Here is a 22073-nt window from a genome sequence, read left to right as displayed (position 1 = left end):
ATGGGGGGGGGGGGAAGTGCCACAATAAAATGTTTAAACACAAGTTAAGAGGTAGAAGGATCGTCTTGTTTACAGATTAGAGCTGGAAGGAAGGAGAATTTAAGAATAATCACACAAGTAATGCAAATATATGTGTTGCTATTGTAGTTATAGTAAACATTTGTTTCAGTCTAAATGTGGCAGAGATATGCGCACATCCTGATTAACAGTTGGTGGCACTATTTCTCCAGTTGGATGCCATTGAATCAAATGACTTGAAAGAGCAAAAGTCAAAACTCAAACAGTGAATCAAAGTGGAAAACATGATATAAATTCGGCATCTATGTTTGTTTCATGTATTACATTATGGTGTCATCGGTGGGTACACAGAGGGGGGGGGGGGGTTGCCGGATTTGGCACCCTGCCGTAACCAGGATGGTCATAATCTCCCCAAAAGGACATTGGTGTTAGATATTACCTTCTCTTTTGACCAAACAAACGCAATTTACTCAAAATTAAATAAAGGAGTGCTTCTTAATCTGGCAGAGGTGGCGTAATTGAGCCGGCACCCCCTCTATCCCTTTGGACCAGTCATAATCTCATCAAAATCAGTGGTGTTAGTTCGTCCCCTCTAGATATTATTATTTGATAATAATTGCGAAGGAATAGTTGATAGCTCAAACGGCGAGGTCGTGGGCTCAAGGAGAATAAACAATTTATGACATTTTACTGTACTGTGAAATTATTCAAAGCAACTAGCTATGGTTTTACCAATATTCACAAAAGTTGCCACATACATCATTCAAATGATTGTGAACATATTTAAAATTGGCTTTCATTAGCCCCACCCATCTGGAAGTTGGTTATTATGAATATTGTGTGATTGTCTTGTGTTTTAAAGTTCTTACACAGGCCACACCTCTCTCATCGTTATTCAGATTGACTTGGAATTTGGCACACATATCCAGCTGAATGTGCTCTACAAAAAAGGAAGCGCAGGGCCCCGCCCATCTGGAAGTCGGCTATCTTGAATAATGTGTGGTAATGCGCGTCCTAGAAGGTACTTCTGTCATGGAATATTCAAAAGCTTAAACAACGAGGTCATAGTTAAAAGAAGAATCCACCATTTTTTGCAAATTTTATGTGTGGACTCAAGATATCTGGGATTTTTTAAAGGCCCCACCGTTCTCAACGTTAGTCCGATTTACTTGAAATGTGTCACACATATCCAGCTGAATGTGCCCAGATGTACCACAAGGCCTCTTCTTCCTGGAAGTCTTCCATTGTGAATAATTTGAGTTATTGAGTTACTTCCTGTATTTTTAATGATCTTTTAGAAACCCATCATAGAAACATTTAAAAGTTTGGAAGTGATAACTGCATGTCAAATATGATGCAATAGCAGCATGAGGACGTCGTCATAGGTCAAGGCAGAACACACCATTTGATTTATATGTGTTAACTAAACATTATTTGATCTTCTCCAATTTCACAGGCTTGATGAAAGGCCAGCCATGAGGTCATCCAGGCAGTGATGTGGAGCTTTATTCGTAGCGTCGACTTGTTGTTTAACAAGCCTGCCATATTTTGTAAGGCTGTAACTCAGATGGCTGCAATAAGTCCCCTGTGGTTTTCTTTGGTAAAGGATCATTAATCTGTGTGGAGCTTGAATAAAAATGAAGCCCACTGGCCCATTTTACACAGAGGCTGGTTTGTGTCCTTAAAAGATTAATAAGCTTCTCACAGCACAAACAGTGGCTGCTGTGATCACCAGATTATCATAAAAGTTTCCTCATTCTGTTTGGGTATTTACTTGCTCTCAGTGTGCTGTGACGGTAGAAACAGGACAAATACTCAGGCACAGGCAGAGTTTATGAACAAGACGGTATATAATGTGGACAGTGGAGCAGAAGGATAAAAAGTCAAAGGGAATCTCACAGTTGACGGAGCTGGATTTCCTCCGCTGGCTTGTCAGACAATGCTCAGAAACACCGATTGATCTGTCTCTTGTTACCTCAGCTGTGTCGGGGAACATAAACAAAAACACAGGTTCTCCATTTTTGGAGGTGGCTATTGATGTAATGCACAAACGCAGAACCAGATAACACACAGGTATACCAGCCATGACGTAGGAACACTGCACGCATTCATACAGCCTCACACCTGCTTTCACAATTTATACCCCGCCTGACTCTGCAAAAGCTGAAAATGCACACCTCAACAAGAAACCAGAGTTTCAGACATTTAACAAAACTTTCTAAAGCAACAAACAAGAGTTTACATCTGTTGTTTACAAGTTGGTGCCACAAACACAACAGACAGTACAGCTATATAAAGGCAGGTCAAAGTAAAAACTCTATTCTAAGTAGCTCTATTCACACACTAGTGTCTTCTCAGCTCCTTTTTGAACAATAAAGAGGCTTTTTTAAAGTTTCCCAGGTTACTTTACACAGAGCCTAAAGCTGTTTAACTAAGACTCCTGATTTCTGCTTTTACCACTATTCGTTCCAACGTGATAAACAGGAAATTGGCTTTCACGATGATTTTTTAATACTCTAGTAAATGCCTTTAGTTTAAACCATCAGGGGATCTTTTTCAGGATATTAATTTTGCCTGACACAGTGAGAGGAAAACCTTTAGCTATCACACCAAAACTCCCTTTAAGACGCTCGAAGGAAGTTAAACGGTAGATACAAACGTTCCCCTTTAGCCATGTCAGACTATTACCCCGAACCATCGGATTTGGCCTGTTATGATGTTCCTCAGTTATACCCTGAATGCCAAGATTAGGAATGCATTAAGGGAGGTGAAAAATCCTTACCTGATTGTGTGTGAAATACACTTTAATCAAAAGATTGTAAAACATGAAGACAAGACCTAAATCACCATAGTTAAATGTTTTTCAAGCACTTCAGTTTTTCTCACAAACCTTCTCATTTGGTATCAAAGCAAACCATAATGGAAACGTTCCCTTGGTCTTGAAATGCTGACAAAGTAATTTAAAGATGTGAAACGCCTTGACTCTGGGTTCAAGAGAGAAAAGAGAAAAGAAAATCACTGGAACCAAAGCTGACAACTGGGACATTTCTGTCTGGAAAATGGCCTTATTCATTTCAGGCAACACAAACAGATCTGCTTCAATCTGATCTAAACATGCCAAAGACAGGCAAACATTTACAGACCATATAAGACCTTCTTCCATAACACATAAGCTGTGTTTACGAGGGAAGTTACCACAGGAACCTGACCCGAGTGTACTGCACGATATAAATCCACCCACCTCCACCCACTCTGTCCCTTCGCACCAACAGCATTTACTTTCTCTACTGATTTGTACAATGACAAAGTCAATACCGCCATGCGTCCAGCCTACCTGTGCAGCGGGTTTGAAAGAGTGATAGCAGCAGAGAAGACATTGCGCTTGAAGACACATACTTGTAGTGGCAGAACAATTACAGAGTCTCCTATATCACATGTCCTCAGTGATCAGGGGCAGGAGGGGAGTCAGTGGGATGTCACACAAAATTAAAGTTGTCACATATTTCCTCTTTGTTTGCTTCTCACTGACACAAGCTGTAGCACCAACGGAGCGGAAACTTCTGTTTCTATCAACACGCTTCAATGGAGTGCAATTAGATGGCAAAATACAAAGTATAACTTTTGTTTCAGTAAAATAACACTAACAAAACGATCATTACCTGTGATGTCAGTTCCTCGGTCTTCATCAGAGTCCTCTTCTTTAACATCTGCTTTAACCTCCTCCTTCATCTCTGGAACAAAGAAGTCTGTCTGGCGGGACAGTGGGACCATGTAGTTGATGACATCTGAGCCACAGATCTCTATAGTTGGGAATGCACACAGCTTCCTCTCCTGTGGAAGAAAAGGACACAAAATGGAAAATTAGATGAATAATGTTGGGGCAATGCTGAATGTAATCTTCTTCAGAGTAGCACATGATAACAAAGGCCCTACGTAGCTGTGTACGTAACAGGATGTATGATTACCTAGAAGAGCGTCAGAGGACACACTGTTTTAGGCAGATGATAGCTATGTGACAACGATTAACATGATGATCCAGCCTCTATGGAGACAGACATATGACTGTCATGTTTATTGCTTATGCAGGTTTAGCTAATCTGAACTAAACATTGAATACTGCTTTGAACCGGTATTCTGCATCTTGTGACTGTAACACCCTCTCTTGCATATAAGCATGTCGCATGTCAAGGACGCTATTTGTGGAACTATTTGTCCCACGCGACCTATGTGTGTGATGATAATAAATACATGTATCCTGATATTGAAGACCAAGCCGGTGACGAGGGATATTTTCTTAGCATATAACAAGAGAGATTGTGGCTTATTTTGTCTTCATTCGTGCACATACGCACATCCCTGAAGGAAATTGAAGTAAATGGAAGTTATCACACCACAGCTTTACTTTGACAGGTCTCTGTAATTGAGGTTTTAAGCGCTCATAATCACAATGTGCTGGAATTAGAAACAAAATGAGCCAAGCATGTGAAGTATTATACTGTGACTAGCGTTCAGTTATAAAAAGCAAAATGGCCTGATCAGTCAGGTAGATTTTGGGCAGTGTTAAAGACGCTGCTGTTCTGCTCGATCAAATGCTTCCTAAGATGTGGCTTATGAAAAGATCGACAGCAAAGATAATTGTGATGTTGTGCGATAGGGCACAAAACTTCCGACAAGCAGAAAATATCAGACATATGTAGATTGAAGATGTCTTCACTTTGCTGACATAACACTATGTCTGTGGCACATTAATATGAATATGTTCATCCATGCGAGTCCATTCAAGTTGCATTATCCTTTACATCAACATGTCTACTGTGGTGTGTGCGTAGAGAGTAGAGGGGTAATAGATATTAAAAAATGTTTTCTCTAGAGGACATTTGCCTTGCTTACGCTCTCCATCGGGCCGTCAGAGTCCCGCAGCACAAGGCTGAGCTGTGATCGGTCGCTAAGTGACACATGATTGTTTTAGTAAGACACACGATGCAGGAAGACATGACCAAAAAGGCTGTAGATCTCTCCTAAGCACTGCAAGATCCTTCAAATCAGCCTATTGATTAAAGCCAATCTTAACAGTGTATCTGAAATGTGATAATATGTTTGCCACATAGCCAATTCACAAAATGGTTACTCCTCCTGAATAAAAGATGATATAACAGCACACATTTCCAGTCATTAGTGCTGTTCCTCTTATATCCAAACTCTTCAACACATCAAACTATGTGGAGAGCGTTCTTGCGTTAATCCTATCAAATTTCTTAGCTAACAAACAACTATCAACAAATCAATCTTCGGCTACAGCTGTAGATATTTATTCAGATGTAACACTTGTAGCAATAAAACAAACTTAAATGACTATTTGAAGTAAAAGTTGTACTAAACATTCTACTTACAGACTATGCTGTACAAGTATCAGCAAAATGTAGCTAAACCAATTTTTTTTTTTTAAAGCAAATCATGCAGAATATTGTCTTAATAATGCTATTAAGTTATAAAAAAAAACACTGGCTCATTATCATCAATTCATTAGAAGTGTTAGCATTTACAGTGGGGCAAAAAAGTATTTAGTCAGCCACCAATTGTGCAAGTTCTCCCACTTAAAAAGATGAGAGGCCTGTAATCTGCATCCTAGGTATACCTCAACTATGAGAGACAAAATGAGAAAAATAAAAATCCAGAAAATCACATTGTCGGATTTTTAAAGAATTTATTTGCAAATTATGCTGGAAAATAAGTATTTGGTCACCTACAAACAAACAAGATTTCTGTCTCTCACAGACCTGTAACTTCTTCTTTAAGAGCCTCCTCTGTCCTCCACTTGTTAACTGTATTAATGGCACCTGTTTGAACTCGTTATCAGTATAAAAGACACCTGTCCACAACCTCAAACTGTCACACTGCAAACTATGGCCAAGACCAAAGAGCTGTCAAAGGATACCAGAAACAAGATTGTAGACCTGCACCAGGCTGGGAAGACTGAATCTGCAATAGGTAAGCAGCTTGGTGTGAAGAAATCAACTGTGGGAGCAATTATTAGAAAATGGAAGACATACAAGACCACGGATAATCTCCCTCGATCTGGGGCTCCACGCAAGATCTCACCCCGTGGGGTCAAAATGATCACAAGAACGGTGAGCAAAAATCCCAGAACCACACGGGGGGACCTACTCAATGACCTGCAGAGAGCTGGGACCAAAGTATCAAAGGCTACCATCAGTAACACACTACGCCGCCAGGGACTCAAATCCTGCAGTGCCAGACGTGTCCCCCTACTTAAGCCAGTACATGTCCAGGCCCGTCTGAAGTTTGCTAGAGAGCATTTAGATGATCCAGAAGAGGATTGGGAGAATGTCATATGGTCACATGAAACCAAAATAGAACTTTTTGGTAAAAACTCAACTAGACGTGTTTGGAGGAGAAAGAATGCTGAGTTGCATCCAAAGAACACCATACCTACTGTGAAACATGGGGGTGGAAACATCATGCTTTGGGGCTGTTTTTCTGCAAAGGGACCAGGACGACTGATCCGTGTTAAGGAAAGAATGAATGGGGCCATGTATCGTGAGATTTTGAGTGACAACCTCCTTCCATCAGCAAGGGCATTGAAGATGAAATGTGGCTGGGTCTTTCAGCATGACAATGATCCCAAACACACCGCCCGGGCAACGAAGGAGTGGCTTCGTAAGAAGCATATCAAGGTCCTTGAGCGGCCTAGCCAGTCTCCAGAACTCAACCCCATAGAAAATCTTTGGAGGGAGTTGAAAGTCCATGTTGCCCAGCGACAGCCCCAACACATCACTGCTCTAGAGGAGATCTGCATGGAGGAATGGGCCAAAATACCAGCAACAGTTTGTGAAAACCTTGTGAAGACTTACAGAAAACATTTGAGCTCTGTCATTGCCAACAAAGGGTATATAACAAAGTATTGAGATGAACTTTTGTTATTGACCAAATACTTATTTTCCACCATAATTTGCAAATAAATTCTTTAAAAATCCGACAATGTGATTTTCTGGATTTTCTTTTCTCATTTTGTCTCTCATAGTTGAGGTATACCTAGGATGAAAATTACAGGCCTCTCTCATCTTTTTAAGTGGGAGAACTTGCACAATTGGTGGCTGACTAAATACTTTTTTGCCCCACTGTATCTGTTGCCAAGGGGATGCCATTTTATAAACTAGTAAGTAGTAACCAACAACAGATCACAATGTGTGTTTAAGGAGTTTTAAAAAAGTTGGATCAGAGCTAATTAAATACATCTACTTAATTAGAAAGACCTCGGGTCCAAAATGTTCATTTTAATCTGTCAGGCATCAAGTGACCCTTTATTGAAACTAAAGTGCTTTCTTTTGAGAAGCAGATTTCTCTAAATCTCTACTCTCGTTTGAAGACACTATTTCTAATGAATATGTGCTTAATGAAAAGACGTTAAGTTTAATTAAAAATGTTCTATTGGATAAATGCCTTTCTTTTGTTCTCTTAGTTCAGGATGTCTTGTGGTTTTTCATAGGTACTTTCCCACATAGACACATTCAAGCCTTTAACACGATATCACTTGCTTTATTGGAATTGTTATGCTCTCACTAGTCTGCCTCTCGCTGCGTGAACATCCTCAGAATTACATGAAAGCCTCGTCTCTGAACGGAAAATGAATGCACAGGGTTGCCATGGTTGTGTGACAAATATGGCTTTTCTGGGCAATTCAAAGAGGGCAAGAAACATGATGGATGGTCCCACACCAGTCACCTGACTCCTCTTCCTCTGGGTCAGGGTGATCTAGGCAGATTTATTGGTTTTAATCTAATCCTCTTCAAAATAAGAGTGAAGGAGCTGGTGTGAATCACCTGGCTCTGACGCCCTGGGGCTGCTATGCAAATGAGTTCCCATCTCCTTGAACCTGCTACGATAATGAGCAGAGAAATGTAGACAAAGACAGTTCACGATACTGTAGGCGCGCACACACGTGTCTCCATGGGATACTGTCACAGATGAGAGGGAAAAAAACAGCGTGTGAGAAAGATGTGTACTAATATATGTGTGCATTTCTGGTGACACACTTACCTTGTTAAAATAGAACTTTTTCATAATTATCATATTATTTTTCGTTAACTCTTGAGGACAGCAGTTTTCTCCCAGAGACTACATCAGGTGATTTGACTGATTAACACACCATTACCATGAAACCCCCTCATAGCCTCTTTGGTAGAAGTGAGATCCTGAATATTTTCACCACTATTTGACAGTTTGAGTCCTCACTCTGCTGCATGTGTGGATTCTTGCCTTGAGCACAGGAAATAAAAAAAATTCTTCCAACTCCAAATAGGTTGTCACAGCCAAAATTAATTAGTGTTGACATTTCGACATTCTTGTGGCATGTGAAGCTGAGCAGGCAATGACACATTTTTAGTAGATTAGCTAACAATCATTTCAGTGAAATTGAATTTTATGTTTAAATAAAACGGATGAACTTTGATCGAATGTATAGTTCTAGTCCTGCTCTGCCACATTGTTGTTTACATTCCTTCCAGGAACTAAAACATTGTGATTTTTTTTGGGGAAACGTTGTTACTTTAGTGATTTGCGATTATTTTTCTTTATATTTGTATATATTTTACTTTTACTTAATTATGTTACATGATTTTATTTCTTCTTGCAGCATTTGTATGGATCATTGTTGGAGAAGCCTGGCCAAGAACTACACTGCAGCTGTTCTGAATATCACAATAAAGACTTAAAACATTTAAATCTTGAGCCTACTTGTGTGCATTGCATATCAATTAGTACAGTATATAGATGGTTGAGAGTGGGTATTTTTTCCGAAGGAAGATAGCATTGGTTCTTACTTTAAATAAACATGTTTGATGTGTGTGTTTATCTCAAACCTCTAACATATAGCTATACTGGTCAACAGTTTTACATTCACAGTCCTTACAGCATGATGGCTGACTGAGCTGTAGAAATATTTTTATGTTTTAACAAATCTCATCATCACCGTTTAACTCTCTCCTCACGGAGGTGTTAATTAAAAAGGTTTGCCACCCTGCAGGTATTTTTCCTGTTTAATCCGTGAATATACTATTCATTTCATTTCCACTTTCTATTGATATACAGAGTGTTGCCCTTTGATGTATTTCAAAGAACTCTGTGACTCAACATGTGCATATCAAGTTTCTTTCTTATCGCTCCCCTCTGTTGTTAGCATAAGATGTTTCATTAAATAAGGTAAAGTATCAAAATGATCAAAAACCCTTTTCATATAAAGCAAACTGCCACACATTATCTGCAAAAATAATAAAACAAGCTTTTTTTCCTATATCAGCCAACATTTGTATAAATTACAATCAGAAATAGAGGTACATTTTGATACAACAATAAACAATGATAAGCAGGTCTTATCTTTGATACATGAGTTGCTTTGACCAGTAGTCTATAATTCCTCTCAGCTGGGACATGAATAAATAAATAGCAAATAGATTAACTGTCCTATCATAACCCAAACCCGCTCCTGGCTCCAATGTCTAATTGTACGACAAGCAAGATGTTCAATTTCTCCCTGTGACCTTTTTGGAATGAAGCCTCCATGTGTGCTGTCTAATTGGGTGCCATCTATTTCCCTATAGCCTATCATGGAGTCAACACACATTCACTTGACCTAAAATGTGCTTTCCTGCAGGATACAGAGGAAGATGAGAACGAAACCGTTTGAAAACAGGTCAGCTGTCCGTCCCTGCCACCTCTGAGCAGACTCAGACACACTTGTTCTCTCATCAATGATTCATCATCCCGGGCAGTTAACCAGCAAGTGAACAACTGGCTGGTAGCAGCACTATTAAACCAATGTGTTAAATGGACAACCTTATAGTTGTTTTACAAAATGGGTCACTTTCAGTCATTTCATTTGCGCTATGTTATGTGATCTCTTTCTTACTGTGGCTGAGAAGTGCAAACGAGAATTACAAAGTGTGAAACACTCTTACAAAGCTAGAGACAAATTTACATTTTATAAAAGAACATTACATTAGCGAAACACTTTTACAAGAACTGAGACCAATTTACAAGTCCCGAAACACTTTAACCAACACACACACACACACACACAAAAGTACTTCATTTTATTGTTGGTAGCAGTCAAACTAGCACTGAGTACAGTGTCAGTTTTATTAAGAACTTATGGTACAAATGATTTGTATTGCAAATATAGCACAAAAACATGCATTCTTTTACTCTTGTACTAGCGTCAGTGCCGCTTCTCGGCGATTACCGTAAAGGCGCGATTAATCGCGCACTCAAAAATGACGAGCTGCTGATTTGACCAAGCAAACCCGAGAGACGGCTGAATTGACCGCAGTGTTTTCGGGTGCACTCCGACAGCACTGAGCACTACTGTACATCGAGATTAAGATTAAACACATTTATTTCATTTGGGAACACACACATATACCTATGGAGTTGGTCAGATGTGTGTAAATTACTGTTCATGGTAATTTGAAAACAAATGCCGGTGTCTGACACACAGAGTGGAGCTGAGCAGAGCACAATCACACACGTCATGCGCCTTTAAAACGGGTAATAGGGGGACTATTCGGGCAGTTCGATGTGTGTAGAGGTGTGTGTGGTTAAAACGAAGCAGCCTGCAGTCGCTCTTTAGCTTTTCTAATGAAGGTAAACACAGCGAAGGCTGTGTGTAAAAGGCACAGCTCCACGTCCTACTTAGTGAAACGGTTCTCGTGCGCACGAGAAAGTATATCGTGATGAGCAAAACCGTGTCACTTGGCCCAGGTGGTTTCCACAGAACGGACAAAACATGTTTAACGACCAACACTCGTACCGTCATTAGGTATACGCCAAAATAAACTTAATTTTGTGTCAATCACTTGTACGTCACTTCTGGTATGATGGACATTCCCTTTCCGGTTTGATTCTCTAGTTTGTTAAAGTGTTTCGGGAAATGTTAAAATGTTTCGAGACTTGTACATTTGTAAAAGTGTTTTGTATAAAATGTAAATTTGTCTCTAGCTTTGTAAGTGTTTCACATCTTGTTAATTTGTTTTTGTTAATGTTAAATAGTTTTTTAAAAATGTTTTTTGTTTTATAAAATGTAAATTTGTCTCCAGCTTTGTTTCACACTTTGTAATTGTCGTTTGCACTTCTCAGCCACCGTACTTTCTAAATAATGAATGACCTTGCAGTACTGAAGTGTTTTGTCTTTAAAACATGTCACAAAGAAATTGGTGGAGAATAAGTAATTGATGGAGTAATGTGATCCCATTATTATACAAATAAATCAGCCACTTTATTTTATTATGCAAATCATCTTATTTGAAAAAGAATATTCCAAACATTAGGTGTTGAACCAGCAAAAACTATGTCATTTTTTTTAAATGATGTGCAATCAAGTACTGAAAAGGTACACAGGTTTTAGATTAAACCAAATAATTACACTCATGAGTTCATGACTATACGTGGCTACAGCCTTTCAGGATAGGAAAGCATCCTATTTAATAATCAGAGAGCGTAGAGTTCAGTTTGTACGTTTTGTGGGTTAAACCGTGACTCTAACCACCACTTGGTTTTGTAACAATAAGACAAAAATAGATGTATTTTCTTGAAAGTTTACAGGTTTTATAAGACCTCTTTGCACTTCAATGAGCAGCAAGTTTTGCATTAATATAGGTATTGGGTCCGTTACGATATCTACTATCATACCTGATTAAAACAAATCTGTAATATCTTATCCTGTTATTAATTATTGTTATTGCTATTTACAAGATAGCAGTGTGTGAGAAAGCAACCCTGTCTCCTAAAAAGTACGTTCCCACAGAACTAAATTGCATTCTCAATTACGTTTAGCTAGAAACTTATTTTCTCCCACGTTACTAGCTAAACGTAATTGAGAATGCAGTTTAGTTCTGTGGGAACGTAATTTTTAGGAGACAAGGTTGGAGAAAGAGATGTGAACTTAATCACGTAAGCAAAGGTTTAGGAGCAATAGATAACCCGCTGTGAGTCCTTCATAACTCTCAACAGGACTCAGGTAATGCCTGCAATTCCCTTGACCCCCCCCCCCCCCCCCCCACCGGGTACAACTCCGTAGTTGACCTTTTGCGTCAATGGTAGATACAAGCAGTCATTTTTTGCAAAATCAATAAATGTATCACCATCTTACTATTATTACTCACCAATTGGCCTCACAGGAACAGTATGATGGGAACTATAACAATTACAATTAGCTTTATTATCTTCACAACTCAAACAGCATTTCAAAAATGCAAAACAATTAATAAACTATACTACTGTACTTTGAAAGATGAAGGTTTAAAAATCTGGGATTGAAAAGGATGTGTGTGTGTGTGTGTGTGTGTGTGTGTGTGTTTGTTTTTGTGTGTGTTTGTAAGGTGAGTTGAGGGACACAGGAACAGACAGATATAGGGGAGGGTCTCATGGGGCTTTATTGTGTCTTTGACCTCTCTGCCAGCTGCGCATAGAAATACCAATAAGAGGAAAGTAAACATAGATAACAACACCCCTGGAGCTTGATTTACTGCTTCACTTAACTAACCCTGAAACATAAACATAGCCACAGAGAAACTGGGCCATTAAAGGACAGAAGAACATCTCGACGACACTCTATAAAGTATTGCAGCCTTTCATATACTAAATCAATCCTATCCTCTGATGAATTACACTGACACAATCAATCTTACACTTCCAGATGTGGCTTGAAAGACATGACATCAAGCGGCCGTTTTCAAAGATATGCATTAGCTGGGCTCTTTTTGTCTCATCTCCCTACTCTGTTTGTTTTCAGCACAGTGGCTCATCTGGCTGATGGCCAGAGAAAAAGCGTCAGGAGACGGTGGAGAATCCAACTCTCAAGAGGCCAGCAGTCTCACAAAGCAGAGGAGCGAACCACAGCAAATATCAAAAGGTCTGGCTGGAGATGGACCAAAATAAAAGGGGACATTTTTACCTCAATATGTTGTGTTTTTAGAGCCCAGTGCAGTGTTTGTCTAAGGCACGGATACAACTTAAACAGTGTACACTGAAGGTTTGATGTGATACTAGCATGTATGCCAAATCCTTCTTCTTTAGTCCGTTTCTTTCTGCAAGTTATTTGTGTTTCTTATTCCTGAAGAGCAAATAGGGATGTATTATGTTCATAATATCTCCCGTAACTACGATAATAGGTTTTAAATAGAGAAAATATGATATAATATATTATCAGTTTAAGATCATGGTGTAATTCGCTGAAATAAATTGCTTTTGTTTAACACACTAAAAAGTTTTGCATGATTTTTCAACAACCGCCCATAAAGAAATCAATAACAGAATTAAATGATCATTACTCATCACACTTTCCAAAACCTGAAGACACTTCATTGAGTAAAAGGCTAATGCTTATTTGTTTTAAATGCACCACCCTGCCATTTCTTTCACTCCCATTAGGTTTATTACTCTCTCCACCAAAATAATACTCAGCTGGACACTTTAGGTCCTGTGGAGTTGCCTAGGAGACGTTACAAGGTATTCCAGGACATTCTGAAATCACTAACTTGGATAGAAGTAAGCATGTCAGGTAAAAGATACATGTAGGAAACAAAGAGGGAAACTACAAGACTTCAACACATCTCCTGGGATTCAGTGGACGTCAACAATGAATGTAGATGAGAGAACAGGAAGATCTAAGGCTGCATTTTAATTCAAAGACAGGGTGGGAGGATGGGATGCTGGATAGAGGTGCTGTTGCATAGGCAGAAGGTCCCAGATTGTTTCTTCATTATGTCCATCAAGTGTCCAGTCAGTGTCCATGAGCAAGGCAGAGAACCACTAATACCTCTTTACTGTTCCTGACTTCTACAGAAGGGGAAGACAAATTATTATTTCCCTACTTCAAACTTAAGCTTCTCCTATCAATTACTTTCCAAAGCAAAGTCAGCAGAGCCAAATTGTAACGAGCTATTGTATCTCGCAGATTAAATTGAAAGCAATTAGTTCATGCTGCTTCTGTACTTCTCACAGTCATTCCTAATGCAGGAAACATTACTTAAAGGTGGGGTAGGTAAGTTTGAGAAACCGGCTCGAGATACACTTTTTGTTATATTCCATGGAATGCTCTTAACATCCCGATAGCAATGAATATCTTTAAAAAATGTCATCTGTGGAAGCCGTAGCACTGTAAAAAGCATGACCAATCGTTTTAGCCGGACCGGCTAAAATAACTGGATGGCCTACCTGCCTGTCAGCCTTCCATCTGTGCACAAACTTATCTCGCCCTCATTGGTCATGTGCGCGTTCGTGTGTGTTGGAGGAAGGGCTCAGTAAGGAAGTAGCAGTTTTTTTCCGGCTGTGTATTTTCAAATTCTAGCGCACTCGAGCTGGTTTCTCCAAAATTACCAACCCCCCCTTTAAAGAACAAAATGATCAGGCTAAGGGAAAATACCCACCCCCAAAAATGTACTTAAAACTCAGCGTCACAACATGATACTACCTAAAAGACTATCTAAGGGTACATTTATCCTTTAAACATCCCTGACTATCATTCAAAGGATCTACTGATCCTGAGACAGAAAAAGGTGTCTTGCCAGCAGAAGGAGTCAGTGACAGCACACGTCCCCCTCAGGGGAGATCCCAGAGATATGGAGGAGAAGCGGTGGTGAATAATGAAAGGAACACAGAACCTTCATTCAGCAATGTATTCACAGTGAAAGTCTCAACTCTCATGGATGGGCCCTATGAAAAGATTGAAAAAGACCCCGCCCCCCCCCAGCTATGACTGTAGGACCCATTATCACAGCGGGTTCAGTACAGACCACACACACACACACACACACACACACACACACACACACACACACACACACACACACACACACACACACACACACACACACACACACACACACACACACACACACACACACACACACACACACACACACACACACACACACACACACACACACACACACACACACACACACACACACACACACACACACACACACACACACACACACACACACACACACTTATTTATCGGTGGATGATTTCTCACCCTTGTCCCCATGTGCACAAAAAGGAAAATTAATACAATAGCTGGGCGACTTGTGATGACAATTGGTGACAGTCCCCTGAGTTCTCTCTCTCCCCTAGTCTATTTACTCCCACTGTACTATTACAGCCACATATTCCACCCTCCTCACACCCACTATAACCTCCTCTTCCCCTTCCTATCTGTCGGAAGAGACAAAAACTCTACTTCACACCTCTGTGGAGGTGTCCAATTCCGACTGTCCCTTATGGTCATACACTTTGCCGGAATCGTGTACTTTCTTTTTGCCCTGCAGAGGGGCTATTTTCTGCATCTTGTCTTAGCAGGCCCGGGCCTCCTCCATCTTGCCTGCATGCCCTGGTGGAAGTGTGCAGAGGTGACTGTGGGTGGAGGTAGTGGAGATCTGAAGACTGAATATGGTATGCTGTAAAGGCTGTGGAGCGTGAGGAGCGGGAGGCAGATGGGTTTGTTGCAACCTCTGCATGCACCCATGCAATCAATAGGCAGAAACACTTGATGAGCTTCAAGTGTAGTGACTGTCAGCAGCGGCTGGGATCTCCAGAGGTCTTCCACAATTGATCTGGTGAGCTGGTGAGAGGTTAGAGGCAATAAGGGTAGCCGGTCTTGCTTTTGTAGATTATAAACCCCCTCCCAACATTTTTCTTTCTCTTTTTCATCACCCGGGAGCTTTTGGTCATAAAGCAACAGTAAAATTGCGCAATATTTTCTGGACGCTCTGTTCCACTGCTATATTTGGTTCACAAATCTCTGCTGAGCAAGTCATTCTGTCAACACTAAAGAGGACAAAAATACTACTTTCCCATGCAAAAAATAAACCAGGTGACCGGGAGAAATCAGGTTAAGGCATAAAATAAAATGTGTGTCCCACTCTTGACCATATTTCAGCCATCTGCATGGCTCACTGTAATAGCACTATGGGTGGTAATGATAACAAATATCTCATTAATTGCGATTACATTTAGTACAGATATCTTTGTTTTACAGAACGCCAATCATACAGACTTCGGTCATCCCTTGACTTTTAATGTAGCGCCACCATGAGGTTGACATTTTAGTATTTAGTGAAATGCCTATTCATTTTTGTTTTAATATATTGCAGTGAAATTCTGCATTTTTGCAGGAGGTCCGGAACGAGACTGTATTTATTTAGCATACTATTCATTCAGGAGTGAAAACTGACATTTTGTAGATTTTTGTATGTCAATGTATTAAGTGAGCCAAGCAGCACTAGCAGTATTGAACTGGTTGTTCATTTAACCAGTGACATGAGATGTATACTTTCCCTTTCTGAAGTATTTGTCCTGTAAAACCCACTGTTAAAAAGTAGTCTGAAACCTGGTTAAGAATTTTAAACAATTAATCCTCTGCCAAGTTTACAGACAATCATTAACATAATATTTAAGCAATCAGGTTGCTTACAGAAACACAACACTAACTAGTTCCTTGAAAGCACTTTAACACGCTGAGATCCTCCGGAGCTCTGAATGAAGCCTTTGAGGAGGAAACTTAATGTGCCTTTAAGGCCTTGTAAACACTCATTGAAAAGTGAACAGAGGCTGTGAGATTTCTCTCTGAAATGTGATTCAACAGAAAGCACTTGGCCATTAAGAAAACAATCGGAGAGGTTTGCATTAGTCCTGGCCTTTAAAACTTCAAAATTCAGTGAACCATTGCATTGTGGGGAGGATATGGAAATACATGAATATGAACAGTGATTCATTTTAAAACAGGCAGACAGATTCCCTCCTCTAATTGCGATCTTAATCTGGGAGTATAATGTTAAAGATATTCACATCTCTATCCTAATGAGATACAATTAGGAGGAGGGGATGTGGACAGTGGCTGTGCGACAGTGTGAGACTGGAGCATCTATTCTTTTCTGCAGGCTTCTCATGCACACAGAGAAACTTAAAATATATGCCATATAATAAGTCCTCCATGCACCGCTGCAAATCCTTTGTAACCTAGAGGCATCCAGTGGGTCCAAGAAAATATTAGTGAATAATTTCTGACCTGTCAAGGGAGCTTAATTCTACAGAAGTGGCATTTTGTAAAGTTTAAACTAAAAAAGGGAATCTCAAAAAACCTAGGGCTGATCATTAGAAGGGTGTCATTGTCTCTGTGGCATCGTTATGGTCACATGGTCACAATCAATTTCAATAGGTTCACCTTGTCTTGAGACATAATTCAAAGCTACAAAAGGCAGCAGCAGAAGAAACATATGTCATGCAAAGACGGGAAAAGCTGTGATGAATTTAGCAGCAATGTGATTAATGTAGCAGCAGTGTTTCCCCTACCATTGTCTTGGAGGGGCGCTGCGCCCCGCCAATGGAGCCCCGCGCCCCCCCCTGAGATTCAAGGTATTTTAAAAAATGATATTAAATTAAATTATAATTGTTTTTTTTTTATATATATATATATATATATATATATACACACATATATATATATATATATATACACACATATATATATATATATATATATAGCACACAAATAGCAACTAATATATATCTACTGTCACTTTTCACATTGAACATGTGCTATTTTATTAAATAAACTAAACGCTTTCATTTAAAGTTGTGAGTTTAGTGTTTTTGACCCTAAATCAAGAAACACTGATGCATTAATCAATAACAATAATCCACAGCTCCTCTCTCTGCTCCAGAGAATTACAAAAATATATATCCCAATTCCACCACCCCCCCAGGCATCACCCTCCCAAAGCAGTAAACCTAGGGGAAACACTGCAGTAATGAGTTCTGTCTGGTATTTTGAAAAAAATTGACAATTAATGAAATCACAGACTTATAACAAAGAACTGTGAGTTAAAGAAAAAGAGCAGCGCAGAATAGAAAGGACATAATGGGGGATGAAAATAACTCCAAACATCAATAACCATAATAAACGGAGATAAACAGAATTCCTTTGACCAGGTTTCACTTCGTCTATTGTCCATCATAAAGTCCTAGCCAGACTTGCCTGGTAGTCCTAGAAACAAGCCATCAGGCATTCTGCCACCTCACTATTAATAAACCATGGGTACCCATCTTTGGCATTCACACAGGAAGAGGGCACACACCAGCTCAAAGCACACATGTGGCCATGGTGCACACACACAATTAAATGTGGCAGGAATATAATACAAAGGGACTCTTCAAAAACAATTTTCTCTTTGAATATTATTTTAACTTGGAAGATTTTCACAATATCTAGTTTAAATATTTAATGTATGCGATGTTTCTTTCGACAGCGCTATTAGGTCAAATAAAAATGATAGATGTCTCTGCATAATTTTCTGCCCACACACATTCCCTCTTGATGCAAACTGACATTTTTGGTATCTTTGGTAACTCTGGCTCCAGTGTGCTTGTGCATAAATTAGAATAAAAGTCTGTGGGGTTTGAACATAACAGAATGCAATTCTGAGCACCTTGCCACACAGACTGGTAACCGGTGGAAATAATTGTCTCAAGTCTCAGCTGTCTTCCAATTTTTATATTTCTTCCATTACATCCCATCGCTGGGCATATTGGTTATTGAACAGCCTCAGTTCAGAACACAGAGACCACAATTCATCACTTAAAGCTCAACATGGAATATCCATAACCTTTGTTTCTGTCTTTACAAAACATATTCTAATTTGGTCATAAAGCAAAGTATTGATGGCAAGGAATTACCAAAGTTACATTTGATCCTGGGAGGAAACAAAGGTTTACCAAATTATATTAAAAGTCAATGAAGATTCAAATATGACTTAAAGCTCCTCTATTATACTATTTTTCATCAATATATTATAGGTCTCAGATATATACAAAATATGTCTCTGAAGTGTTTCCCTCGAAATACCAAACCCATTGTAGCATCCCATAAACCCCTCTGTTTCAGCCCTGTTTCAAAAGTGCTGATTCTCTAGCCTCATCCCAATACCCCTCCTCCGGGACTTGACCCGGAAATCGATCAAGACACGCCATGTTGAAGGACGTCCCAATGGCTGAAATGCACACGGAGGAGTCGAGGAGGGGTTAGGGAGGAGGGGTGCGGGAAGAGACGAAAGGGAGGATACACGCGAGCAGACTACGCGGAAGTTTTTTCACTACTCGCGTATAAAAGCCCCGCCCCCACCTTCACAGCTGGTCGATTTCAACAGAGGAAAACACACAACTGGAAGATGAGTGGAAAAGCATCACATAAATGTATAAGTGCTCACAGCTCCGTGGGAATTATTATGTGCAATTCATTTCTAAAAGGCTTTCACATTACTATAATTATATTTTTATTCAAATGTAGGCTATATTTTACACCAAAACGGAACACAAAAGCAGGACCAACCATCATACATTGAATTCCTTGACTAACAAGAGAAAGATTATTTCATTTATTTAACAACAAATGGGCCGGTTCTAAGGGGTTAATCAGTTAAGCCCGATGAGAGGGGATACAGCTGTGCACATGTCATCATTAACAGACGTCGTTTACAAGTGACGTTTGAGTGAACGAGGACATCCCAATTAATACCTGAGGACTCCTCTGTCCTCGCGTCACCTCCTCGTGTCTCTCGCTCGCATCTTACGGAGGCGGAGCTAAGATGCAAGGATAGGAAGCGAGTGAGGGAAAGGAGGAGTCGAGGAGGGGTATTGGGATGAGGCTTCTGTCTGTTAGTTTAGATGAAAATAAGGAGCCACTCCCCACGCCCCTCTGAGAGATATCTTTATATAAATGGATCAGGACAAAAAAGTGAGTGAATATTTTTTCCTGAAACTTTCAGAATCTCTTTACACAGAGGGGACACATGTTTATGTATACAAGACATGAAAAGGTGGATTTTGCATAATAGGTGACCTTTAATCAAATGGTACAGTATGACTCTATCCTAAAATCTACATCCCTTTTCTAGAGTAGACGGCAACCTCTGGGTCTGAAAAGTGGAGCCACTGCAGAAGTGCCTTAAACCTTCATTATCACATTTCAAGCAGGGGACGACTCCACTTCACTTCTCGATGCAAACACAACAAAGAAAACAACCTGTACACACAACCACCAAACGGCAAACTTAAGGCTTCAAAAACAAAGTGGACAATGTCCCAGAAATGTTGGGCGACATGTTGTTTGGAGTAACCTTTACCCTTCATGTTGTGCCTGTCATGAAGAACACACTGGGTGCGAAACCATTTGGCTGATAACTTTCTGCTAAACACACCTACAGTAAATCATGAATATGAGCCAATGTGACACCCATCAAAACAAATAGTGTTCAACCCTAAGTATTAACAATTATTGCAAAGTACAGAGGCTATTAGGAGTTTAATTCGGTTCAAGTCTTTCAATTAACCCCAATAAACTGCACACGACAGAGCGGTGATCCAGAAAGAAAACAAACTTCACTTCTACGGCCAAATCAGTATCAGATGAACAGAAAGAAAGATACAGGAAACTGGGGTTTATCTACCAACTAATGGCATGTTTTTAAGAGGTGCCAAAGATAGCAATTTGTTTCAGCTTCACGCCTCCTTCCCCAGAGAAAGGGGATAACAAAGTGAGGGATGATCGTGTGTCGGCTTAAAGACAAAAGCTGTTGTATCTGAGTTAAAGTTGCTCTAGCCCTGCTGCTGTCCACGGAGCAAGAGCCATGTTCAAACCATAGACCAACCACCCTCTATTAGAGCTCTGCCAGTACGGCACAATGGCAGCCTAATGGTCACAATTAACAGTCCCTCCTGCTGACAGAGCCTCTTTCTCAAGGCCCCCTCTGTGCTCCTCTCAGCCTGATGTGGCTCTAATGACTATGTTTTATGGGTGCAGTTAAAGAGAAACCAAATTTAAAGCAGGAATGTGAGGATCCAGGAAGAACAGAATTACAGAGACAGAAGTTAAAGATACATCTTGCTTTGAGAAAACCATATAGAATGGAGATAGGATATACTTTATAGATGCAGTCTGTGGTTAAGAGAAGCAATAGTGTTCGGTGATCAAATATGCTGTGGATATCACCAGACGAAAAGAAAGCACTATTACGCTATAAGAAAAATATGAGACAAAAACATTGCCAACCAATTCAGTTTTAAAAGTTTGATACATTGAAACAACAATTTGAACCAACTCTTCACGATGAAGGCTCTTTTTACTTGAAAAAAAGCTCACTATATTTAATCTATTTCCTGTTTGAATATGAATTATGTTAAAAAAAGAAAGAAAGCTAGGATCCATTTAAGTCATTTATGTATTTGATGATATTTAAACAATCCCGACAAATTATCACATCAAGAACTCTGACAAAAAAAGAAAGATATCTGGTATCTGTTGCAGGACTGTAATGAGCTTGTTGATTGAAATGATTGACAGTTGCCTGATCTACCTACACACTCTGCCTGTACATTACTGTGAGTCCCTGAAGTCCCCCAAAGGTTGCTAGCTTGACAGCCTTACAATACAAGTACTTACAATAGGCACGTTCTCCTTCAAGTCTCTCAACATTACCAACCCTAGCTTTAAGAAATAGAAACCTGAAAAAGTTATTTTCACTCATCTGTAAAATTATGTTACCTGTTCTTTGAGCAAGTAAACCGAAGACAACGGGGACTCCCACAAAGAGAGGAGAAGAAGTGCAATAAACACCAGCTTGTTTGAATTGCTTTTATTTCTTCTCATATTGCTCCAATCGTCTCTCTCAGTAAAAACACAATCTGTGGAAGAGGCACAGCTGCTTCTTCAGCCAAGTTTTTTGATTTCATTTTCTAAAAATAAACCTGAACCAGTTATGGTTATTTTGTTGTTGTTTGAAACTTAAAGTCTAATAGATGAAGAAAGTGGTCTGCCTTTTCAGATTAATGCTTTAGATATTTAGTTGCATAGATATTGGCAATCACATGCAGACAGGCCATCTGGAGGAGTGGGAGTTTTCCTGCTGCGGCGGTCCACAAGTGGGTTGGAGATGAGTCTAGCAACACTTACATAAAATAAGGGGAAAACATTTATCTTGTTTTTT

The 22073-nt window shown here is 39.7% G+C and overlaps 1 protein-coding gene across 1 annotated transcript in view; it reads right to left on the bottom strand.

Annotated features, from left to right (window-relative positions):
* tex264a (testis expressed 264, ER-phagy receptor a) overlaps positions 1-22073 on the bottom strand; it is a 77146-nt gene that overhangs the window by 5193 nt on the left and 49880 nt on the right. The window contains exon 3 of the mRNA XM_079680124.1: positions 3678-3849. Coding sequence (XP_079536250.1) covers positions 3678-3849 — 172 coding nt within the window. The remainder of the gene's footprint in view (positions 1-3677; positions 3850-22073) is intronic.

This window comes from Notothenia rossii, assembly GCF_949606895.1.
Source record: "Notothenia rossii genome assembly, chromosome: 5".
Classification (NCBI taxonomy): domain Eukaryota; kingdom Metazoa; phylum Chordata; class Actinopteri; order Perciformes; family Nototheniidae; genus Notothenia; species Notothenia rossii.
The sequence above is the reverse complement of the archived record's forward strand: the minus strand, read 5'-3'. Positions and strand labels throughout refer to the sequence as shown.